The 26,036-nt window shown below is 38.8% G+C and overlaps 2 protein-coding genes across 3 annotated transcripts; both read right to left on the reverse strand.

The window, feature by feature from the left end:
• Positions 1–2,724: 2,724 nt before the first annotated feature.
• On the reverse strand, positions 2,725–6,043 carry LOC146714363 (macrophage mannose receptor 1-like). Of its 2 annotated transcripts, XM_085450845.1 has the most exons (5): positions 5,997–6,043; positions 5,581–5,690; positions 5,050–5,436; positions 4,541–4,891; positions 2,725–4,056 (listed from the first exon to the last, which is right to left on the reverse strand). In XM_085450845.1, the coding sequence occupies exons 2-5, from the start codon at positions 5,612–5,614 to the stop codon at positions 3,713–3,715; spliced, it is 1,116 nt and encodes a 371-aa protein (XP_085306971.1). In that variant the 5' UTR covers positions 5,615–5,690; positions 5,997–6,043; the 3' UTR covers positions 2,725–3,712. The 2 variants fall into 2 exon arrangements, with proteins under 2 accessions (XP_085306971.1, XP_085306972.1); XM_085450846.1 differs by lacking the exon at positions 5,997–6,043 and having other exon boundaries at positions 5,581–5,893.
• Positions 6,044–12,856: 6,813 nt separating this feature from the next.
• cbln8 (cerebellin 8) lies at positions 12,857–24,890 on the reverse strand. The gene is made up of 4 exons (XM_085439821.1): positions 24,775–24,890; positions 14,408–14,595; positions 13,608–13,739; positions 12,857–13,334 (listed from the first exon to the last, which is right to left on the reverse strand). Exons 1-4 carry the CDS (start codon positions 24,888–24,890, stop codon positions 13,057–13,059), a joined length of 714 nt encoding a protein of 237 aa, XP_085295947.1. The 3' UTR covers positions 12,857–13,056.
• Positions 24,891–26,036: the final 1,146 nt, after the last annotated feature.

Below are 26,036 nucleotides of genomic sequence, written 5' to 3' on the forward strand. Positions count from 1 at the left end.
GAAGTGCTGCCACGTGTCTGCCAGAAAGAGAGGACCAATTTGTTTATTTGATAGTTCAATGAAAGGCTTCAGTTAGTTAAGAGTTAGGAAAAAACAATTTGCATTCATGTTTGCAGTTTTGTCTTGTTATACAATATTTCAATTTTAAAAAACAAACAAAACACTGTTTACGGAAATGTTTGTGGGTGTTTTCTTGTTTGTTTGTTTTGTACACAAAAAAAGAAAAAAAAAAGAAAAAGAAAAACACTAAAGTGGCCCTCCAATGAGATGACAGTGCCAGCAGTGGCTCACACCTCATTAAAGTTTGAGACCCCTGGTCATGTTATTGAAATCACACAGTAAAGTGATCTTTGCTTACTTTTTGATGTTTTGATCATTTTATTTGCCTTGAAGTTCTCTTTCAAATCAAGCACCTGGGGCAGATTCTTCTCATATTTTGCAAAGCATCGCCTCATCATGACACTGACACACATTTTTATATAAACCTGGAAAATACTGAAGGTTTTAGGATTTAGAAACAAAGCAAGGTATGATATGCAAAGTTGGAAACTCATTTTAATAACTGTCTAGTCAAAGGGTTTGAGAAATGTCAAAAGAAAAACAAATAAAAATAAAGTGATTGTGGTTAAGGCTGCTAGCACATTAGCAGAAGTAAAGAACTGTAGTTCATGCAGTTATTTGTAAATACAAAACAAGCTTTTTGTATCTGTGAACAGAGGGTAGCTTTGTAGATTGTGATCCTTCACTGCCAAGTAACTTCTGCTTTATTATTTATATATTTTATGAAGGAAGATTAAAGTGATCTTTGCTTACCTTTTTTTTTGTTTTGTTTTTTAAATGAATTCTGTTACACTATTAGAGATGTGTTTTAAATCCAAAACCTCGAGCAGATTCTTCCCATATGCTACAACATTGTATCTTTATTACACTGAAACATAATCTATGTTATTTTTATATAAACCTGGAAATAATCTGAAACTCTTAGAATTTAAAAACAAACTTTTTACTCTCTGCAGATTTTCTCATATCTACAGTGGAATTATTTTAACCTGCACAGTGTTTTCCTTTAACTTTACAGTAGTCAGTGTGTGCACACAGGAAACACAGACCAGTTGTGTGCATTGTAACTCATTAAAAGTGACAGCCCTCAGCCAAGCAAGTCATTTCTTCAGATCGACTTTAAAAATGTGCTTAATTTAAAGATAGCTTTTCATATGAATTAAAAAGAAACATGTTGACCCTCACTAAGAGTTCTGCCTTGTGGTTTGTGGGAAAAACTTCATAATGCAGCAGAATAATGAACCCAGTCACACCTTACACAGCTTTACATGTTTAAAAGCAAACAGTGCTGACTGTGATGGACTCATTACTGACTTCCCTTACAGTTAACTGAACTCAGCAACACTGATTATTCACAGGGGTGCAGAGAAAGGCAGCACCATTCTCACATACATGACTCACAGTATCAGGTCTGCACAAACTCGTGGGGTCCATGCATCGAGAGTGTTGCTGTCAGTACCGTAAAAGTGGGAGTGGGGTCAGGGTGGGTGTTTGGAGTGGGTACTTTATCTGACTTTATATAATGAAAGTAACATGAACATCCCATTCATTATCCAGAACTTTCTTCCATATAGCACAAAGTGACACACGTTGGAGAAAGTGTGCAGCAGGAAGAAAGTCAAACACACTGGCAACATCTAGAGGACAAATAAGGAATAACAGTCTGAAAAACTACAACATCAAATACATTTTACTCTTTTAGGCTACGTTCACACTGCAGGTCTTAATGCTCAATTCCGATTTTTTGATCAAATCTGATTTTTTTTGTCTGCTTGTTCACACTACAGATAAAATGTGACAGCAAACGCGCTCTAGTGTGAACGCTCAAAGCAGCCCGCATGCTCAACAGAAGATGTCACACACAACGCGCTCTGTTTAGACCCAGAGCAAACAGTATTGTTTGACTGATGGCCCTTAATATAAAGACTTCGGACTTCACCTTTCCCAATTTTTGCTGTAAGTTATTTTGTTATTTACATAATAATGTAGATAACCTAATAATGATCCTTATTGCTGTTTTAGAGGAGCGGTGCTTCAAAGGACAGTTGCAGATTTCTGTCAGAATTTGCAGATTATGCAGTACAAATAAAATGTTCACGTTTCTCCAACGTTGTCTTCCCAGCAGTTTCACCGGATGGCCAGGAAGCGTTCACGATGTCTTCTCGGGCGCTTCTCCGGCGCTGATAATTGGCGTCTGTCTTGTGTCAGTGACGTAAAAGACGGATTTAATGCGATTTGACCGTTCACACAGCAGTCGCTTTCTAAAACATCAGCTATGTATCGGATTCAGTGCCACATAGAAGGTTAGTAGATCGGTCAAATCTGTGTGTCAAAGTATCTTTGGGCAGGTGCTGAGCACTGAGTTGCCCCCAGTGCTCCCACTGGAGGGTGAATGTCAGGTTAAAAGAGCTTAGGCAAGAAAAAAAAACAAAACACTTTTGTCAATGAATGAATGAGGCTTGTAGTAAGAAAGTGCTTTTTGTCAGTAAGTCACACGTGTAAGGATTTTAAGGGTTTTCTGTAGAAATAAATGTACCAAGAACTACTGTAAGGAGTGTTGATTGTTACACTTGCAACTGAGTATTTATTTACCTTGACACACACAGATTGTCAGAGGTTGTGTGTGGAGGCGTGGAAGAGATGACCCAAATGCAAGACTCACGGTGCAGAAATGATGAGGATTTATTGGAGTGGGTGAATGAACAACGCAGGAACGGCAGAACTGACAAGCTGACTGAAAGACTGAGTGGCTGGCTGAATAACTGAGCACTAACGGGAACGACTACATAACATCACACAAACATCAATGACACGACAAGGGCTGAAGGGAAGAGAGGGCTTATAATGACAATGATTGGAGACAGGTGAGTGAACAGCTGAACCTAATGAACTAATGATAAATGGGAAGAGGACTGAACATAATGGACACAGACCAAGGCTAACACAATAAAACAGGAAGTGGAACAGGCAGTACATAAACAGTGAACGTGAACTGAAAATACTGGGTCAACGACCCAGAAACCCTGACACAGATCACTAGTTTACAGCACATCACTTTAAATAGTCATATGAAAAAAATAGTTACCTTGGTGAAAGTTTACAATATAAATGCTCTGGTTTGTCGCATTAGTTTTAATATTTACTAACCATTAAAGATTAGAAATATTATCACTAAGACCAGTTTATAAGTGCACAAAGACAAAAAGATTACAAAGATAATAAAAATAAAATAAACAGCAAATATGAAAACTGAAACTAACTTTGTTTCTGACGTCCAATAAGAAAAGTGTAATAATAGAGTAATGTAGCAAAATGAAGCAAGTAAGTATAATATCGCTGAATCCGACAGTCAAGAGGAAAATAATAAACCATATTACTTCAGTGCAGATCAGACTTTATCAGTGTTGAGCCATTTACAGCTAAAGATTTGATTTTTGCTTCTAGCTGAAATTTTGTCATCACCAAAAAAATCAGGCATCATGACTGAATCAGGCAGTCAAAAGGAAACTATATTTACTTTACTGAATATCAGATATTGCCAATTTTGTGCTGGTTAAAACAATGTTTGTTTTTTTTTGTTTGTTGTTTTGCTATTAGTTGAACTTTTGCCAGTAAAAAAAAAAAAAAGAGCCAGTGACACACATCAGAAATCTTATTTAAAACAAACAAAATTATATGTCTCATTGTCTCTCTGACTGACCCACTCGTACTGTCCTCCACTCTGCATGCCCACAGCCCTGCCACAATCCTCAGTCTTTCCCTCTCTGCTCCACTTCTCATAACAGACCAGCTTGTCATTGACCCAGAACCACAGATCCAGAGTGCAGGAGTAGCGCAGGCCGAGCCAGACAAAAGGACTCGAGGCATTCTTGGCTCTCACCTCTGCCCATCTCTGTTGGTAAGGGTTAGTGATGGAGACCAGTCCCCTGTGAGACTCTCTGCAGTAATCCAAGGCCTCCTCCCAGGTCTTGTTTTCTTTGATCAGGATCAGTTTATCTGCCATAAAGAAAAAACAACACATTCAGTTGAATCTAGTGAGCTGTAAACATGAGAAACTCTCTGTGCTGTTTATTTTGTTCCAATTAAAAAAAAAAAAACCTAGAAAAAGCGTGTGTGTTGCTCTGCCCTCAGTAGAAACCAGTATAATAACAATAATGAACTTTGTGCAGACAGGTCGACAACATCCTGAAATATTTATGTTTTTAAACTATTAGGAATCCAAAACAACTTCTCTCCATATTTACAGACAACAGAGACTTTAAAACGTTGGTTGAACCTACCAGTAGCTCAAAGTTATCCCACAGATATTTAAAGTCATCTGACTGTCAACTAAGTGTGTTCATGTTTATGAGATTAATTCAGCAAACATGCAGATGTAGGAGGAGGAAAAATACACAACATGTTCAGTTGGATCTTGTCAGTGATTCCAGTGATCCTCCTTTTAGAGAAACCAGTCAGACACATGTTGATAAAAACTCACCATCATAACAGAAGAAGGGTTTTTCTTTGTCACATTCATCAGAGCTCCATTTTCCTGATCTGTTTAACAGAGTCATAGCACATGTCTTGTTGCTTTGTTTATCATTGAATAACTGCATATCCCAGTATCTGAAAGAGAAATCACTCCCATCTGACCACCTCCAGCTGTCTCTGAACAGACCGACCCATGCACTAAAGGTATAGTCGTTAAACAGGGCCTTCATTTCTTCTCCATCTACCTGATCGAGTCCACTGGCCAAGTCAGTGTAAATTGATCTGCAGTAGCTCTGAGCCTGTGTCCAGCTCATAAATAACGTTATCAAATTCAATGTTTTCTTGTCTTTCTTCATTTCTGTGAAATCAACAGAAAAACACACAAAGACATCCCTCAATAAATTTTCTTGTGAAGTTCTGTCTGTCTCTATCTTCTTAAGTTAGTATTATGATATTCCATTATATTTTTATATCATGATATTATAATAATATTTAATATTATTCACATCTCCTCACCATTGTAGCAGATGAACCACATAGTACGGTCACATGAAACATCTGCCAGCTTTTTATCTCCTTTATCGTATCTTTTCCTCCCACAGTTTCCAGGCAGTTCTCTACCAGTTCTTCCTTTCAGATTCCAGCTGCTGTCATTATGAATGTATTCCACTCCTGGCAGAGACCAATGCCACGTCCTGTTTCCACCTGTGTTGTTGTTCAGTCCAATCCAGGCTTCTCCTTGATTCTGTGCAGAGTTACGGAGTCTGCTCATGTCTGTCATGTCAAACACTTTGGCCAGGTCTGTATATTTCTCTCTGCAGTATCTCTGTGCTTCATACCAGCTCTTGTTTTCTTTAATAAAGTGGTACTCATACAGGCGGCATGTAAAGAGGCAACACTGACCTAATATACAGAAATATGATATCGAGATTATATGAGATTATTGAATTCACTTAAAAAAGTAAAAAACAACAACAACAACAAAACGTGTGAGGTCATAATCTGCATTAATTTTAATTTTAAACAAACAATAAACAATCCACTTACCCATCAGAATAAGCAGAAACAGATTCCACTGCATCTTTGATCTGACAGATGAAAGTGATGTTTTATTACTCAAGGAAACAAAGATTTGAACAGAACTTCTTCGATGCACACTTTATGTCAGGAAAGAAAAGATGGATTAAACAGAAAGCAAGATAAAGAAAAATAGTGTGAACATTTTGAACCAGAACAGAAATTAATTCATTTTTAATAATTCAGCAGCTCATGGAGAAGGTAATGAAACCATTAATGTTACTCATCTTGGAAGTTCTTGTTATTTTAAGCTCACAAGTCTTTTCAGTAAAAGTTGTGCAAGATAAAAGTTTCTTTTTTGTAACACATCACAAATTATTTTCAATATTCTCTACACATCACCTCTGTACTACATACATTAAATATATTACAGTTTTTAAACTTACATGTGATAATTTCTTCTCTATCCGATGTGTTCATGAAGACAGCTCTCAGGTAAATATTGAAACACAGTATAGAGAGCTCTTTTTGTCCTGGTCAGGATTTGAATATTAAAATAAAAGTCTGACTTTCCCTCTGAATGAATGATCCACTGATGTGAGGGATTTTTATATTCCAGTTATGAAAGATGTCATTTACATTATGAGAAAGAGAGACAGAGACAGATTCATCATGTGCTTGGTGAAATGATGCAGGACTGTTGGCCTACCAGGATAAAATTTCTGCTTCCTACATTTGAGTCATTTGAATAAATTTGTGTATCGAGTCACACCATATTGAGTAGTGTCGCGAAATCGATCAATGTAGAGCAGTGTCACAAACCACGGAGGCCCCAGAACAGTGCAATCAAACGTTGAGTTTATTAACAGCCCGGAGAAAACATCAACATATGTCTTCTGACCAAAATACATGTTGTGGACACTTATAAAGCAGTGGGGTACACGCCCATGGCGTCAATGACAGATTAAAATAGGTTCCAGACATTAGTCACAGTTAATCGTACATCTTGTACATCTTTAATAGCTATAACCAGACATAGAACTTCTCATTTTGATAACACCTTCAAGGTAATAATAAATAATAAAGGTAATAATCTTAAGCCCAAGGGCTGGTTATAACCTCCAGTCATCTGTTACCAAGTAGAATAAAATGCAACAGGTTTGCAACAAGAAGCTGGAAACATTTGGGCCTCTGCTCAGGCCTATTCCTAGTTTATATGTATTATATGTACTGTAAGCATGCATTGCAGTTATCCTTCTATGTTCTAGTTTCCCTCAGCATGTATCACCTGGACAGTTACGCCAGTGAAGCTTAAGACCCTTAATGAACCGAACATCAACTCAAAATAGGCACAGATATGCAATGTGTATAAAATACTTCTAACCATACTTGTAATAAAAGTTAACAAAATGGAAGGATCCTCAAATGGACATCTTCAATAAACAACTGTAATGCAGTATCAATACTGTGAGAAATATTATTAGATGAAATAATGCTGTAAAGAATGTTATTAATGCAGGTATAATGATGCAGATTATATGGCAGCAATAAAAGAATTTCTGTATCTCCACAGTAGCTAACTCTACTTCTGCTTTCGCTCATAAACAAATTCTGTGCTGTGAGTGGGATCCAAACATCATGCTCAGTGAAATGATGTCTATGTTTGTGTAAGGCATACAGACTTTAACATGAGACCATCAGGCAGTGTCATAGAGGCTGAGATCTCTCGGCTCGACTCTGGCCAGAAATGAAGTGAAAAGATCAACATCCAGTCTTATATGTGATTTATAGATTATATAGATTAAGGAAATTGTGATTGACAGACCCAAAGTTTTAAAGAGATAGTAATGTCAAAGTGCAAAGTGACGTGCAGAGTGATGTCCTTTACAGCATATCTCATTTTTGGGGGTTCAACTGTGGTCCACAGATGGGGGAGAACTTTTTTTGACTCTACTTAATCTCTTGTGCATTATAACATCAGTGTTGTCATCTGTAGACCTCCATGGGGTCATTGTGGACGTCAAACTTTGACTCATTTTGGATGTTGTTTGTATACTGCCTCTGTAGGCTCTGTATTCACATGTTTCCAGAGGGTGGAGGACATGTTTTCTACATGCTAAGAGTTCATTTTTCTGTAGCTTTGTTTACATCTTTTTATGCGTCCCCAGTTATCATATGTGGCTGAGACAAACAAATGAAGTCATTGGAGAATGATCTGGAACAGCATGGCACAGTACGAAATGGGCTAGATTACAACAGTTATGTGTGAAGGAATGCAGAGAGATCAGCGGACATCTACAAGGTAGCGCAGACTCTTGACACTAAGACAAAAGTGAGCAGCTGCTCGGTGGATTTCGCAGACATGTCAAGTTTCTCACAGACAGTTTGTAAAATGTGCGGATCAACAAAGACTGTTGAGCAGACAGTTCAGCAGACGTGCACAAACCTCACAACCACATTCGTTTCCTCTTACAATCATCAGCTCTCCACAATAAATCAGGAAACTTGTAAAGATGAATCATATATAATTACTATATCTCTTAAACTTATTAAACACATTGTGCTCCTTTTAAAAGCAATTTCAAGAATTTTCTAAACACTTTAATTATTCTCATTTTACATTTTAATGGATTTTAACATTTTTAATATTTCAGTGCATTTTAATTTGTTATGGTCCTTAGTGTTTTCCCGTTTTGTATTATTTATCTTTGACTTCATTGTTACTGCCTAGGGTTTTGGAACATACGAGGCAACATGTTTTCCTCCAGGCAAATCCAAGTGTGTCAGCCCTCGTAGGTGATTGGCCAGCTTGAGCCCTGTGGAAAACCGGGAAGCAATGAGTGGCTGATTGAGCTCACCTGCGTCTATAAAAGACTGATGATCTGTGATTCGGCGTGGCTGCTTTAGACTGAGAGCACAGTCCGCCATTTCGGCCCACTTTGTGTTAAACCGTGTGTGTAAAGCCGAGCACTGTCCATTCCCTCTTGCTTGTTCTGGGGAGGTTAGCTGAGTAGGGTTTATTGTATTGGGTGAACCTGGGACCATTTTGTGGCCTTTGCGTTTTTTAATTTCACACTATTTTCACTGTGTTGAATGGAATATAGCCAAAGTTCCTTAAATGAGCTTAAACGGCTGAGATACAGACATACATCCTTTGTCGAACTTCATGGTCGATTTCTGCCCCATTGAAAACCATTATAAACGCTATTTTTCATTGCACAATTATTATTATTATTATTATTTGTTGTTGTTTTTGTCCCGTTTGGATCTTTAGCCATCAGAATTGTTGTCTTAAGGCCAAGAAAGATGCCAAGCGGATTTATTTTACCAAGTGGATCATCATGGCCTTGCCATATTGGTCCATTTGATTGACCTTTATTATAATTATGTATTTATTTTATTTTCGGTTGCTACAAACGGGACAGACATGACTGGGGGATAGGACAGGGGGAAAGAATGAAAGAAAGAGAGGGAGAGAAAGAAAACCAAAGGGGAGAAGAGACGGTGAGAAAGGGGGGAGGAAAAAAGAAAAACAAACAAAACACCTTGATCACCTGTATGGAGAAAAAAAAACAGAAGAGAAAGCAAACAACAAAGAGCAACATAATAAAAAAACAGCACCATCACAATAAACTAGCTAGCAGTAGATATCAGTAGATACTAAATATTAAACGATATTGTGCAGCACGCAAGATAGACAGCGCACAATGTGCTTTGAGGCAGCAGCCAAGAAAGGTGTAGTCCGCGTCTGTGAACACCCGTGTGTACACCTGTGTGCACACCTGTGTGGATCAGCATGCTTGTATTCCAAAGGTTTCTCCATGTAACGATCTGCTAGGGAGTGTGGGGAGCCATAGCCCTGTCCCCCAGGGCATGAAGCAGGTATGGAGGAGATCCAGGCCCCAGACATCCTGAGGCCCCAGAGTACGAGGACCCGAGGAGGACCACCAAAAGGGGGGGAACCGTGCCACCCTCCTGGGAAGAGCTGAGTAGAGCTCCAAACGAGAGGTCACCCAGCAGCTACAGAGCAGAGACCAGAGGGGGTTGCAGTGGCGTGCCCGTGGGCTGTGCCAGAGAGGACCGAGCTTCAGGCCCTGAGACCAGAGGCCTGAGGGCACCCCAACCCCCGGAAGGGGCCCAGCTGGGCCATAGGTGCCCGGCCTTGCCAATTGGCCACCAGGAGTGAGCCGGTACATACATGAGCGCCCAGCCCCAGTCGACAAGGACCACCAACACACCAACGTCTGAGGGCATCAGCCACCAGCAGGGAGTGTAGTGAGGGGAGATAGGCCTCCGTACTTTGGAGGGCCTGAGACCCAACCTGACATATTGCACAATTATTTTAACTAGGGTTAATGCAATTCTCTAAGTGAGGGTGACAGTCCGGGCCTTACAATCTTAAGGCCCAGAGGCGCAAAACAAAGAAGCGCCGGGGGAAACGTGCCGGCGTTCTGAACTTTTTTGATACATTTCACTGTGTGTTGTACTTGTACAACTATGCATGTGACAAAAAAAACAAAAAAAATGAATCTTGAATCTTATTATTCACATGTGCTATGTGACCTGTCATGCCAAATTAGACAGAACATGTTTCCACTGGGTTGGGATTATTCACGAGGTGTGGTGTCTTTGTTTCGTGAGAAACAGAAAGAGTGAAAAATTAGTGTTGTTACATTCAGTGTGAAGGCTACAACAAAGAATTATATATTTGTTTTCACATGGTATTGTATGTCTTGTGTTGGGAACACTGACACTGGGACCCAAACACTATCCCACCGCTGGAGCCGCTGGCAGCAGCCGGTGGAGCTACTGGCAACGGCCGCCGGACACCGGCAGCGGAAATCACAACTTTCCCCGATTCCCAGCAACATAAATGTTCATGTTCATCCTTCTAAAATAAATATTTTTCTGGTTCAAAGTGATCTTGTATTGTTATTTAGACAATTTTTCTTTTCTTTTCTTTTAGAACACAACAATAACAAACGTTTAGTGTAAGCAAAAAGTGAAAAACATGATATAGCACAACATTACATTTAGTGTGCTTCTGCAAAAAAAATAGTATTTGATCAAAATGAATATTGGTGCCAATCTTTGGACCATCTAAAGGCCTACTTATAATAACAATCAAATATTACTTCACCACTCTCACATACATGACTCACAGTATCAGGTCTGCACAAACTCGTGGGGTCCATGCAGCGACAGTGTTGCTGTCAGTACAGTAAAAGTGTGAGTGGGGTCAGGGTGGGTAATTAGAGTGGATACTTAATCTGACTTCATATAATGAAAGTAACATGAACATCCCATTCATTATCCAGAACTCTCTTCCATATAGCACAAAGTGACAGTAAATGGAAAAAGTGTGCAGCAGGAAAAAAGTCAAACACACTGGTAACATTTAGTGGACAAATTAGGAAAAAAGGTCTGGAAAAACTACAGCATCAAAGATGTTTTATTGTTTTATTTGTACCAACATCCTGACAAGTTTCCAAAAGATCCCTAAATTACGGTTTCATTTATTTACATTCATCTAATCTGAGCTTTCCTCTTGCTGTGTTCTTGTTGCGCCATCTTCTTGTCTAACACCTGTATAAGTGATCCCAGGCATCTTTTATACTTGGACACATGACTGAATCGTTCTTTGAATTGTTGGACATTGTTGAATCTATGCCATGAAAAATGAAGGCATTTCTGAAGGCAAAAGCGGGTTTAACTTTGTACTAGCAAGTCTGGACACTTAAGGTAGAAGTTAAGTCTATTGTTTTTTTGTTTTGTTTTGTTTTTTTCTTTTGGGGGGGGGTTGGAGTGACCAATAAACCTGTTTACTTCTATATTCATTTGTACCCCAACAATGAGTTAGTCTACATCATGTTGACAATTCTGTCAAAAATAGTGGAACAATGACGGCAGGAAAGTACTATCATATCTTAATCCATAATACGTCATGCACAATTCCAGATGCTGTCTATCCAGAAAGCATCTGCTTGCGAAAGTGTTATGGGTCAGAAATTTGATTTGTTTCTGGGCTGTGCATTTCTGTTCCTTGTATTTTGTGGTATGTCTTCATTTTTTGCTTTGTTTGTTGTTTTGCCTTATGAGATATTTAGCCACAACGGAAAAAAGTTTCCTTCAATCTGTTTCCATAGATTTCACTTTTTCTGTCATGGCCCTAAAATCTTTCAGGAGGTTACACATGTCAGGATAATATTAATTTGTTTCAGTAACTTATCACCACTGTGGCCCATAAATTGTTAAAATTCATTTTCTAAGCTGTTTCAGCACCACTCACTCTCCAGACCTCCCATTAATATGATCAAACTGGCTGTTTGATGCTGTTTAATAATAAACTGTTCTCTTGTCTGCATCTCTGTATCGCCTATCTATCTGTATCTATCTGTACCAGTTGAACTCAGCATGAGAGCAATGAGGAAACAGTAATACATTTGCTAGCAAAAGAATTCCAGTGTTGCTGTCAATGTATAAGCTCAGACACTAAAAATACACTATTAAAAAACAACTGTGCCATCATATCATTGAAACAGCTCTGGCACATGAAGGCACAATTAGCAGAAAAGAGGTGAAGTGAGACTCTGTTTTGCTATTTCCTCAAAAAGAGGCTTCATTGGTGGACAGCTCAAGATCTTGAACATTGTTAGGTAGGCTGTAAAAGTAAAGTTTATTTGAATGGCATAAATACCCTGCAAAGCACAAAAACTATGACAAGGCTGGAACTTTTCATCTCCTTTTCATTTTATGCCCTGGCCCCTAGACAGGTCATAACATGAATATAAAGATCCTCTGTTTTTCTTGTATTTCTCTTCTATGTTCACTAATTCATTCTGTGCTTATAATTCAAAGTTATATAATGTTGACAGGCTCGAAACAGAGGGACCTCCACATAGGTGTAAATACATGGCTCCTTTTGAGAAACGTGGCATTTTTTCAGGTATCAGTTTGTTGACGAATGCAGTTTAAATGCCCCAGTTTATCCTCCTCACTCCTAAAAATGCTTATAAGTTACTCCTATTTATTTGCACCCCAACAATTATTTAGTATACATTGTCAACACATAATTGTGAAGTAGGAATGGAGGTGATCCCTGTATGCTTCAAAAGTCATACATTATGGTACGTAAATTATTTACTTCAATTTTATTCATTGAGCTCACATTTTGATATTCACGATCAAGCAGAAAAAAAGCAAAACAACGTTGTTTATAAGGCAATAAACTTGAACACAGAGCTCATTCAAACTATCTTACTAAAGATTTTTTAAAACGCTATCAAAATGCAGTTAATAATAGGCAATGCAATGAAACTCAAATCAATTAAATTAACATGAACATACATTTTAAAATTATATCAAATTCAAGAGTGATAATAAAATTAAAGCACAAAATTCTTAAGCACATTTGAATGTTACAGAAATTGGTTTGATTTGTGTGAAGCATCATATTTAAAAGAAGCTCTGGCCTCTCATCCTAAGCAGACATACATTTACTTTTTCTTACGTTTCCGTGACCAAAAAGCCACTAAAAGTTGTGTGGTCGTCTCCCTCAACATATGTGTTTGCAGCCATGCTCACATACACTTGGTCTCTTTGCTGCAGCTGCAGGAACACAGCGTTTCCTCCATTATCAGCTCCGTCGCTTTCTGTCTTATGATCAGCTGTAAAGACCGTCAACTCATTATTCTTGAAAATACGCAGATAATGTGGGTAGCTTCTTCCACCGTGATAGAAGATGGTAAAGTAATAAACACCTGCAAGAGGTGCTGTAAAGACACCTGAAGAATAAAAGAGTGTTGGTCACATCAAAAAGAAAAGGAAAAAGTAAGGGAGATTTGATCATTACGTCTCATCCTTTAACTACATATAAATGTCAGATTTGTAAATTGCTGTTGAAATTTTTAATAATTAAGTTTAGTACATTTAATTTTACAATAACAATAAATATAATTTTCCAAAACTGAATTGCAAACATGTTTTTGTCTTGCACTTATATCTCTTTTACTTTGTGAAATAAAACAAATGAGCATACAGGAGGCTGTAAATCTTACCTGTGACTGGACTGTAGGCACTGCCAAAGTTTGTAATTACTTTCTTATAGTCTATAATTATGTCTGTGTTGAAGGGTCCGATGTGTGCATTGCCTCTTCCTGCTGTTGCACTGAATATTATTTTGGTTCTTTCTGTGAAAATCAAATCATAAACATAAAATTGTTGTATGTAGGTTCCACACTGACTGATATTGTGACTTATCTGTAAGGACACACAGACGATCAGGTGTATCAGATTTCTTTGTATCAGCAGATAAATGTGACATTTAGCTTTTAATTTGGATAATTACTATGGTATTATTAATGAGCTTTCAGATAACATGGACATTATCCGGTCTTCAAAATGTCATTGTTTTAAGCTTTTCATCTTTAATTAGACAAACAGTGTAATTAATTTTGCATTCTAATATGACAATGTAGGGTGGTCCTACCAAATTTCCACGTTGTTAGAGAGGCATAAACTCTTTGTTTTTTACTCAGTACACGATTTCCCGATACACAATGTTTATACATTTTAATAAATCATTCCAGCTTTTTCCAATTTTTGTAAAAATAGAAACAAGGCGTAGCTCAAGATTCTTTTATTTTATTTTTTTTACAGCACTGAATTTCAGGGAGTTGATGCTCTATTGTCAGGTTTGAAAACATCAAATAAGAGCAACAACACCTTCCATCTTCCTTCCTATACTAATATTTTTGAAGATTGTTAAAGTTGAGTCAAATTAATTGTGAGTATTCAGCCACAATGAAAAAAATGCTTAACAGTTTAATCAATGAAATCTCACTTGATTTTGTTTTACCTTTGCTTTGCAGCTCCAAAATTTGGTTTTCGCTGTCTTTCAGCTTGGTTACAGCCTCCTTTAGGCAGATTTCAGTTTCCTTCAGTCTTGTTTCCATAGATTTCACTTTTTCTGTCATGGCCCCAAAGTCTTTCAGGAGGTTACACATGTCAGGATGGTATGGATTTGTTTCAGTGGTATTAGCACCACTGTGTGCCAAAGTCAAGCCACAAAACAAGAAAATAGATCGTAAAATGTTAAAATTCATTTTCCAATTTGTTTCAGCACCACTCACTCTCCAGACTCTCTGATGATTATGATCAAACTGGCTGTTTTGATGTTGTTTAATAATAAACTGTTCTCTTGTCTGCATCTTTATATCTCTTATCTGTTTGTACCAGTTGGACTCTGCAAAGCACAATGGGGAAATTGTTTTTCTACTTCCTGACACAGAGGCTTGATTGGTGGACAGTTCAAGACCTTGAACATTGTTAGGTAGGCTGTAAAAGTAACGTTTATTTGAATGGCAGAAATAACCTGCAGAGCACAAAAGCTATGACAGGGCTTTAAGTGGTGTTTAGGAACTTTTAATCACTATAAGGTTAATCTGCTTTTTGCAACACTACAGAATTCAACAAATCTGGTCTACATAAAATATATCACATATTATCTTATTCTCACTCTTTGGGTAATCTAGGAAGGTCAGACTCAGTTTTAGATTTATTGTTTTATGAGGTTATTTGTGTTCCTTGGAGCTCAGTTCTGTGTTGTTTGTTGTTTTGTTCGGCTAATTTACACCATTAAGCCCTGGGCCCTATTTCAGGAAGCCAGTTTAGTGCAAACTCTGAGTAAGTATACCCTGAGTTAACGAAAACTCTGGGTTTTCGGTTTCACAAAGCGAGTTTAGATTAATTCTGAGTGAGTTACTATGACGACACACTCCGTGAAGCTAACCTGCCCCCTAGCAGGTTTACTTCAACTAACCCTGACTTTCTCCGCCTCTTTGTCGGAAACCTGACTGTAGGAAGTGTCAGACATGGCGTGCTCCTTCCTCGAAGAGCCAGTAGATGTTGAAGCCCAAATTCTCCGCAGAGCTCTCCGCCGGGAGAGAGTGATTAGAGCGCGTTTGGACATTTTATCATTTCCTGATGATTTTCTGTGTGAACGTCACCGTTTTTCAGCACAATCTATAATTTATTTGAATAACATCCTCAGGCCTAATATTGCTCATGTGACACATCGCGGACATCCTCTCAGTTCTGTACATATTATTTGTATTGCACTTCGGTTTCTTGCAAACGGGAGCTTTCTGTATAATATTGGTGACGCTGAGCACGTTTCCAAGGCTACCGTCTGTCGGGCAGTCAGGAATGTTACAGTTGCACTGAAACGTCTCCTGTACTCGTTTGTGGTGTTCCCCGGTCACAGACCCACAAGATTCATCAAAGAGGGATTCCACAAAATTGCAGGTATCAGGATGAACGAAACTTAATCCATGATGTGGTGATACTTGAACTACTACTTAAATGTTACATTTATTCTCACGGTTCCCAGGCGTGATTGGCTGTATAGATGGCACTCACATTCCAATCATTGCTCCTTCAGTAAATGAAGGAGACCATGTGAACAGGAAGTCTTTCCACAGCATTAATGTACAGGTACATAGTTCCCTGTAGCATTTCAAACTAACAAATTATTTCATTATTAGTAATGGATGCTAATTTGTGTTCTCTGCACTGTGAAGATCATATGTGATGCTGCCCACATTATCACAAATGTGGAAGCCAACTGCTCAGCCTCTGTGAGTGGTGGTGGTGGAGGACCCCCACCTGTTTTTCGGGCCTCCGCTTTTTTTTCTGTTGGCTATAACGGGTCACATTTGAGCATACAGAGTAAGCAAATATGTACTTGTAATGTGCTCAGATAATTTCAATAAGTGCTTACAGAGGGGAAATTAATGTAGCCTCTAACTGCAATTGATTTACATGGGACAAACAGACCAAGCACTATGGCTCATAATACAATTACACCTCACCTGTTTGGACTATATTTTTATATTTCATTTTTACTTGCTGCCAGGAACGTTTGGGGCCTGTTGGGTTGCACCTGCGCTCAAATCATGTCACAAAATAAAATGTATGAAATAAAAAAGAAAATAAAATATAATAAAATAACGTGTTAAATGGGTGGAAATCCCTAGATCAATGTTTAAATTAACACTCACGCATTGACTCTGTCGGCTATGTTTTGCCATGCATGCTCCCTTTCTTTTGCAGCTGAGGCTGTGTTACTTTTTTTCCGCAAAATTTGCATGTTATCGGCATATGCTGCCATCAGAATTTCGGCCTCAAGCGCTGTAAGATACATTGACCCCGCCTTCTTTCCCTCCGTCTCCATGGTGACTCGCTTAATCTGTGCTCCACTAATCAGGGCTTTATGTATCCTCGTGCGCGCGCTTAACTTGGGGTTAAAGCAACTCCGCGTTGACTGAACTAATTGTTATCAGCCTTTCTGAAACCGAATATTCCGAGTTGGACAGTTCGGGGTTACTCAACCCTGAGTATCGTTTTTCACTCTGAGTTTTCTAAACCGGCTTCCTGACATAGGGCCCTCCTCTCAAAAACTGGCAAGGGTGTAACTCTGTCTGTGAAACTGGATTTAAGAAGTAACTGTTATAGGTCCTGTGTCTTATTAAACACCATTAATTCTGTTATCAACCCTTCACCTACCCCACACTTACCAGTGTCTCCAGCCACCTGTGAAACCTTTTTACAGTTTCTTGTTAAAGATAAGATAAGCCTTTATTAGTTCCACATGTGAGAAATGTGTTGTGTCACAGCAGAAAGTGGACAGTGCAGAGTTACAGTAGCAACAATTAAGAAAAACACTGGAATAGAACAAGAGAAAAAAGAATACCATATGTCACAACCCGGCTCAAAGGATGTGACAAGTAAGTGGGAGACCGCACACAGGCTTTTAAATGCTGTCAGATATTTTAATGAAATAAAGTAAAGAAACTCAAACACAGGTGAAATTATACAACCGTCATAACTGAACATAACCAAATGAGCATAATGAGCCCCAGATGAAGAGAGACAGAGAGACAGAGGTTCAGTCAAGGTAGCTTTATAACTGGGACTGGCCTTCTCAGGTGTGCTGTATCTATAATTGGGTCAGCTCCACCAACCACATATCTGAAAGAGACAGTCAACAAGAAATCAAGGCCAGCCCACTGACACATGCTATATGCAACAGAATAAAATGCTACGTTGTTTGAAAAAAAATGCACTTAGTGTTATTGCACATAATAATAATAATAATAATAATGGATTGGATTTATATAGCGCTTTTCAAGGCACCCAAAGCGCTTTACAATGCCACTATTCACTCACACACTGGTGGAGGTAAACTACGGTTGAAGCCACAGCTGCCCTGGGGCAGACTGAAAGAAGTGAGGCTGCCATATCGCGCCATCGGCCCCTCTGGCCAACACCAGTAGGCAGTAGGGTAAAGTGTTTCGCCCAAGGACACAACGACCAGGACAGAGAACCCGGGGATCGAACCGGTGACCTTCCGGTTACAGATACGCTTCCATGTGTAGATGTGTGTGTTTGGTCATCTGCAAAGTCTTTGTACTGGCAGCAGTAGGAAGGAAATACCTGCAGAGTCTCTGTGCCGCAGCCTGCCACTGAAGGTGCTGCTCAGTGCTGTCAGAGTCTCCTGCATGAGGTGGGAGATGTTGTCCAACAGAGATGACAGCTTAGCCACCATTCTCCTGTCACTCACCACCTCCACTGTATCCAGAGGGCATCCTAGAACAGAGCTGGCCCTCCGGATCAGCCTGTTCAGTCTCTTCCTGTCCCCCAGCCAAGTTGCTGCCACCCCAGCAGACCACACGTTAAAACATGGCTGAGGCCACCACAGAGTCATAGAAGGTCTTCAGGAGTGGGTCCTTCACTCCAAAAGACCTGAGTCGCTGCAGCAGGTACAGGAAAGGGCTGAGTCCAGTCCAGTTTATTGTTCAGTTAAACACCAAGGTACCTGTAGCTGTCCACAGCCTCAATGTCTATACCTTGGATGTTTGTGCCTGCGGAAGTCTACCACCAGCTCCTTTGTTTTTCCAGTATTGATCTGGAGGTAATCCTACTGGCACCAGTCCACAAAGCAGAGGCGGAGCCAGACATCTGAAACACCCGGGGCTTAGCCCAAAAGGGTGGTATGCATGTGGGATTTTCTTTTCTTTTTTTTCTTTTTTTTTTGGGGGGGGGGGGGGGGGGGGGGGGTAGAAATGACTAAAAGATTAATTGTCTCTGTTTTGAGTTTTGTTCAAAAAAGAGTGACTTCATATAGGGAAAAATATATATCACATGTGCAGGACACCTTAAACTAGTTTTTTAATTAAGCAGCAAGGCAGAACAAGGTCAGGGCTGTATCAAGACATGAGGACTAAACCCCAATTCAACCAGACCCAAAACTGATCCAGAATTAAAACAGGACTACAACAGTTCAAAATCAGGACTACTTAGGATTTAACCAAGACAGAACCACAATCAGAACTAGATGATAGGAGCACTAAAAATCATCATAGACCTGCACTATCTTCTACCAAAGTACAATATTTAGACTGAGAAAAGTTTATATAATTATTTAGCCTTGTTGTGCAAACAAGCCTGCATAACTTAATAAATACAGAATTTGAAAAATAACAAAACAAAAGTTTACTCTAAATTGATGTTGTACAGTAAAAATGTTTTATGTTTTCTCCCTAAAGTGTAAATATCTGGTTACAAATGTGAATATCCTGCTGTGTACTGAAATCCCTCTTGTTTTGCATACAAATATACTGAACAACATACAAAGCATAATATATAAAATAACATTTACCTGAGTTTTTTCTTTGAAAGAACCCTCTAATGTCCATTCTTATATTTCAGTACATAACTGAAACCGATTTAGTCGGGGAGGGTAAAAACTGAAAATATGAAATAAACACACGTAAGCTAAGACTCTCTAAAAAAATAGCATTGTTGTTGTTCGGCTTTTCATTTCGCCATTTGTTGATTCACTTGAAGAGCAAGTAACGTAATATTGGTCAAGTGATCAGTTTCATATCAATCTTTGGTGATGCACCGTCATATTTACATTATTTGTACCGTATGAATGATTTGCTTTGGTACCTGGTCAAACTTAAGCTCTCCTTAGTATGGCTGGCTCCGTTTCTCCAACAGCGCACTCACAAGCAGCAGCTGCCCCGCCCTCTCGCTCAGTCGCTTAGTGCCTGAGCTCGGATCATACCAATATCAGGGGGGATTCACGCACAGTCGTAAATTCCCACAGTGTGCACTATGTGCTTCGAATATTGTGTGTACTTTTTGTTTTATACAGTTGTCAGCCAGGCATCTAACTATGAAAAAATTACACTCCAAAAGACCCCGGGCTTCTGACAAAACAACCCGGGCTTAAGCCCAGTAAGCCACCCCCACGCCCCGCCCCTGCCACAAAGTCTTGCGTCAGTTCTCTGTACTCCCTGTCATCCATGTCAGTGATGAGGCCGACTATTGCAGAGTCATCAGAGAACTTCGGGAGGAAGCATCATCCTCTCCAATGGATGGTAGGCAAACTGAAGTGGGTCCAGTGATGAGCTCACCAGGGGCTGAAGCTTATGATCCTTCTGTTCCCGCGTTTTCCTCAGCTGTTTTTGATCACTTTGAGCCTGTTTCACTGTGCACTTTGGCTGAAGTAGGGCTCTCTGGAAAAGTCCAGAACTCCCATTGCAAAAAAAAATCTGTGAGTGTTCTTTGATGGCAATTTTTCATTTGACAAACAAACAAATAAATCCTGTTGTAAAAGCCAGCTTCTTCCAACTATGGGCCCTTGCAAAAATTAAGAACATGTTGTCATTTGCTGACTTCAAGAAAGTGATTTATCTATTAATTTCATCCTGGCTTGATTAGTGTAATAATCTTTATTTTGGTATCAGCCAGGCTCTGCTCTCTTCTTCAGCTTGTTCAGAATGAGGTTAGGGTTAGACAGGCACTCGTGAATGAGACCATATTTCCCCAGTCTTGGCTCGTTCACACTGGCTTCCAGTACGTTATAGAATTGATTTTAAGATTTTATTGCTTGTTTTTAAGTCTCTAAATTGATTAGCTTCCCTATACCTCTCTGATCTTGTAACTAAAAATACTCCAAATAGAACTCTTAGGTCAGCTGATAAGTTGTTTCTGATTGTTCCTAGCAGCAAACTAAAACCCAGAGGAGACGAGGACTTTGTGATTGCTGCGCCTAAACTTGAATAGACTGCTTCTTCAAATTAGGACCTCTCCAAAACTCGACATTTGTAAATCTCATCTAGAAACACATCTTTACTCCCTAGCTTTTAATTGTGACTGTGTCTTGTTTTGTTCTTTTTGTGTGTATTTGTTTTCCTTTTTACTAAGTACAGCAGCTTGGTCGACCTGTGTTGTTGTTAAATGTGTTTATAAATAAACAGATTGATTGAAAGTGACCATCATGAGAGTATTCCAAAGTGGAGTGGATATTTCTCTGATTTGTGTGTGGACATGAAGTATTTACTTTAATTTTCCATTCATTATCCAGAACGTTCTTCTACATAACAGAAAACAACAATGGGTGGGGACATGAGAACATGAGAATGTGTTCATCAGGATGGAGATAAAACACACTAGTGGCATCTAGTGGACAAATAAGATATGACAGTCTGGAAGTAATTTCTATATCATTATTATTATTAATGATAATAATTGATATTATATGTGTTATTTATATTTTAAAATCTATCTACAGATTTAAAATATATATAAATATATATATAAATATATATATATATATATATATATATATATATATATATATATATATATATATATATATATATATATATATATATTTATATATATATATATATATATATATATTTGTGGTAACATCATGACAAAAAATGCACAAAATTATTTTTTTCCCTAAATGACAATTTTATTCATTTCTGTCCTTTTGATGTCATAAATATATTACACACATTATTAAATGGCATATGGTGACTCCTGAAGACCACAATATAAGAAGCCTGAGTAGCAAACAGATGGAGATGGTTACAAAAAGGATCTGTAAAACAGAGCTACAGAGAGAAGTAAACATTTTGTTGATACAGTAAGTGATGGAGAATGAACAAGACACAACAAACAAGCAGAACCCGTAATTCATCCTGTGGTATACAGTTATAGCAAACAGCATTTATAGTCAGAGCTGTGGGAAGGGAGTGCTGAAGTGTCTGTGTTTGTGTGTGTGTCTGCACAGGGGTGGAGGGGACTACCACACTCCTCTGTGCACAGCAGACAAGAATCAGCAGACAAAAAAATGTCACAGATACAGAGAGTTCAAGTATTCCCGTCTTGCAACTCTTAGGACAGCAGTCAAGACATATAATTTAAGCATATTCACACAAAGTTAACTTAATATTTTAAAGTCCTGTGTGGCTTAGTGGGTAGAGCAGCCCATCTGCTAATGGCAAGGTTGGTGGTTTGATCCATGGCTCCCCTTAAACTGTGTGTCATAGATCCTGAGCCCTAAATGACCTCCTTATCCCCCAAGGCTTGAAGTATAAGAGGCAATCTGCTCAAAATGAGTAGAAAAGCACATACATACACTTATATTATTTTCTTAAGGATTAATAAAGTATTCTGATTCTGATCCATACATACACCAGTCCATGCACAACAAAGTCAAGTTCCCTGTTGCAGCCAAGGGATTAATGTCAAACTACTTCTTAAAGTTACTTTCATCTAGGTGCAAGATTTTAATGCTCCCAAAAATTGGCTAAAAGCTGATTTTGAATAATGCACAACCTCCAGCTGCTGGTGATCAGTACGTAACATCTAGGGGTGCAACGATATTCGTATCGATATTGAACCGTTCGATACAGTGCTTTCGGTTCGGTACGCATATGTATCGAACAATACAACATTTGTAATTTATTTTATCAATTTTCCTTCTGACGATGCTGTCTGTGTTGAGCGCTCAGTGAATCTGTGTTCGACTACTCCGCCTAGGCTGCACTGTCGAGCGCAGGTCCACTGAGCGCTCAACACAGACAGCATAGTCAGAAGGAAGAGCGCAGGGCAAGCTAGCGAGACAGAAGTTAAGCTCCCCTTGCAACATGGACCTCCCCCACTCTCATTCAGATCTGGCGTTTGGAATTATTTTGGTTTTCATGTGACGTATGACCCTGAAGGTAAGCGAGTCATGGACTAAAGTAAAACAGTATGTTGGATGTGCCATGCAATGCTCAATTACATTGGTGTGAACTAGTGTGTTAGCGCAGTTAGCTCGTTAACGTGTTGGCCGTCTAGCCCCATGCACGGAGCGATCGGCGGTAGCTTGTTAACGGAGATTTGCCATGTTGTGGCGTTAAGGTCATTTCAACGAGATTAACCTGAAAGCACTAGTGGGAACACAACGAATATGACTGCACATTTACGCCGACATCATCCTAGTGCAAAGACAAGTGGAAGCAGACAAAAAAAAGCAAGCATGCTACTAACTTTAGCCGAGTCATTTAGACAGCTGTTAGCACATGATTCTCCTTATGCTGCTGAGAATATAGCCCAGAAGAAGCGGATAGTATAGCTTTTATTTTGGAAAGAGCCATTTCTCTGTAATAAACTCTCTTTTCCAAAGATCAGTGATTCCTCAATCAGATACAGGGCTTGCAATATCGCTAGCCCGACGTCCCGGAGCTAGCGATTTTTTTCAGTCGGGCTACCAAAATCTTTCTCTTCCCTGCCCGTCGGGCTATTGTAGGAAAAATATATGTCAATGCTTTTGCATTTTTTCAGAAATGTAGCTGGGTAATTATGTCATTGGCATCGGTGAGCCACTGTCAATATGTGACATATTGAAGTCGCGTTTGAATTTGCGCTTGTTTTTTTGCTTTCACTTTGCAATCGCGCGAACTGTGTATAGAGAGCGACAGCACTGATCTGTGAGTGATGATAATTTGTGCACCAATTCCTCTGACATCGTCTTATTAATCGTTAGCTTACTATGCAAACATGACAAGTGAAATCTCCCGCAGCTTAAACATGTGAGAGGTTGATCGCGCAGAGAATCGCTGAGCTTATGTGAGTGCGTGTGTAAAAGCAGCAGGATATATATTTCAGTTCTGCTGAGCCAAATAAGACAGGTCAGGGTGAAGAAGTGACAGCCAAAGAAAAGCTTACCACAAAACGGAGAAGTTATGACAAATCAGACTATAAGGCAAAAAGAAAGTGCAGCTTTATGGTTTCATGGACAAAAGAATTTCTGTGGCTGCGATATGACGAGCTAAATAACCAGGGCTGCACATAAGTGGTCCGCAGGTGCGCATTCGCTGTCAAAATAAAAAACACGCACAAGGGTTAGGGTTAAATTTAAAAACTGTACTTTTGAGTTAAAATATATATTTATAATTTTAATAAATGACAAATTAAAAATGCATGAACATTTTTTTGTATCGAAAAAATATCGAACCGTGACACCAAAGTATCGAACCGAACCGAACCGTGAATTTTGTGTATCGTTGCACCCCTAGTAACATCATTTGATCATAATATGTCCTAATACTTTTTTCTTAAAGAAATAACAGGAATCGTGTTCGACGTGTTTTAACAAGTTGATCTTTAGAATATATTTTGTCATTTCTGTCTTTTGCAGGTGTTTCACCACACCCAGACATCCTAGTTCCCAGCCTTGTTTTTGTTAGTTATTTTCTGTAATTTCATTGTTCATATTGTTTCTGTAAAATCTATACATTTCCACTGTTGTATGTATGACCTATTTTTTACTTTTCAAATGTTAAAATCTAGAAAAATAGTACATAAAAGATAAAACTTTTTGATGCCTCAGTCAGAGGATCTTCATTAAGGCATGTTATAGTAAAAAATGTTGAAATTTGGCAGATGAAATGCCCGATGGGCAGGTAAGCAAACTGTTACTGCACACCTAATCATACATATTGCCAACCACATTCAGTGCATGTGATTACTACTGCTTTTGCACAGCAGTGATAATCAAAGGATCGCTGTTTTTCTCATTTTGTTTCAGATGTGGACTGAAGTATGGAAGGATCTACCCACCAAACGAACACTCAGTTAATGAGTAGATGTGAGACTGAGACGTCACATCGTAAAAGGACACGAGACCTTCCTCATAATCTACAAACACCCCGACTTTCCGAGGTTTCTCTTTAACCGAAAGGCTCACAGGTGGTTTTTGTCAGGGCTGCATATTTCTGGTCTTCATAATGTACAACAACCCAGCAACCGTTGTCAGGATTGATTGAGAGTTTCCCCTTGTGGTTTGCATCATGTCTCATCAGATCCAGATCCCACCTGGTCTTTTTGCTGACCTCCACCTCCCAGTATGCCCTGCCAGAGGACAGCCTGTTGAGCCCCAGGATACTTCCAAACATATTAAACCTTTGCAGAGAATCAGGGTCTTTTGACATCTTTCCACCATCTCTCACTTTTTTCCCAATTATTAGAAATTTCAAGGCTTTGGTGTGCGGTATCACATAAACATTCACAGCAATGACAACAATCTCTTGAACTGAAGCTTCTCCAGGTTTGCTCAACAGAAAAAAATGCTGGCACCATGAACATGCGGGCTGATCTGTGCGAGGGAGGAGGACGGTAGTGACGTGGCATTTTCAAACCATATCGTTTTATCCTTCTGCACTGAGAAGCAAAATTTCTGACTTGCTTACTTTTTATAAGTTAAGACAACTCAAATAAACTGAGTTGATCAGCTTTTGAATGAAAAGTGCTGTAACTTACTTAAACTGAGTTCTAATAACAAGTTGATAAAAACTGGGTTCAGTCTACTTAATATTTTGAATAAAACAAAATATTAGATTTTACAGTGAGGTATCTGGCAAATGTCTCACAGAGAAGCAACACATATTTCAATGATGATTAAAAAAAACGTACCGACTTTGAATATTTTTACAAAATATTTTTAAACCATCTAGGCAGTGCCTCACACAGGAAACCAGGCAAACTCACTCAGCATTCAATGCTTGTCTTTACAGGAAACAAAAAGCAACAACAACAACAACATCATCTTTTCTTCCCACGAGATATGGCGGAAGAAGCGGTAATACTAGTAAACAGTAAGTATTGTGTGTACATGACAGCTCGTTATAAGATTTGATTCTTTAATAATTCCTCTTCAAGAACAGTTTCACGCTTTGAGTTTTACAGATAGAATATTAGAAAGGTGAGGGGAGTAACAATAGCTTAGTGGAACTTTAAGGCAATATTTCATTTTTCATCAATCAATTTTCTGAAAACTAAAGGTAGTTACTGTCTAGACACAGGGATTGAGAAAATTGACAATAAAATAAAATAAATGATCAGCGACTATGGTTAAGACTGCAAGTACAATACCCGAATATATGTGTGATATGTGTCTATGATTCATACATTTTTGTGCATATAAAACTATTTTCTATAAGGTCTTTTACAAGCCTGTGCTCCCATGCACAGGTGGTGTTTTGATATATTCTCCTATCCACCACCTGTAACAGCACTCATGCCTGACTAGAACATGTAAATATAAACTTGACCTCTTATTTATGTTTGAAGCCAATGTT

The sequence above is a fragment of the Copadichromis virginalis genome, linkage group LG3 (genome assembly GCF_057382275.1).
Source record: "Copadichromis virginalis isolate Kocher_CV1m ecotype Utaka linkage group LG3, C_Virginalis_male_GT1.1, whole genome shotgun sequence".
NCBI lineage: Eukaryota > Metazoa > Chordata > Actinopteri > Cichliformes > Cichlidae > Copadichromis > Copadichromis virginalis.

Coding starts and splice junctions, on each gene's coding strand:
- cbln8 (XM_085439821.1), bottom strand. CDS start 24,890: ATGTCAAAAGACCCTGATTCTCTGCAAAGGTTTAATATGTTTGGAAGT. Junction 13,740..14,407: donor TTTGGAGCTGCAAAGCAAAG/GTAAAACAAAAT, acceptor TGATTTTCACAG/AAAGAACCAAAATAATATTC. Junction 13,335..13,607: donor TGCCTACAGTCCAGTCACAG/GTAAGATTTACA, acceptor TTTATTCTTCAG/GTGTCTTTACAGCACCTCTT.
- LOC146714363 (XM_085450845.1), bottom strand. CDS start 5,614: ATGCAGTGGAATCTGTTTCTGCTTATTCTGATGG. Junction 5,437..5,580: donor GTTTCTGCTTATTCTGATGG/GTAAGTGGATTG, acceptor TCTGTATATTAG/GTCAGTGTTGCCTCTTTACA. Junction 4,892..5,049: donor GTGGTTCATCTGCTACAATG/GTGAGGAGATGT, acceptor TTGATTTCACAG/AAATGAAGAAAGACAAGAAA.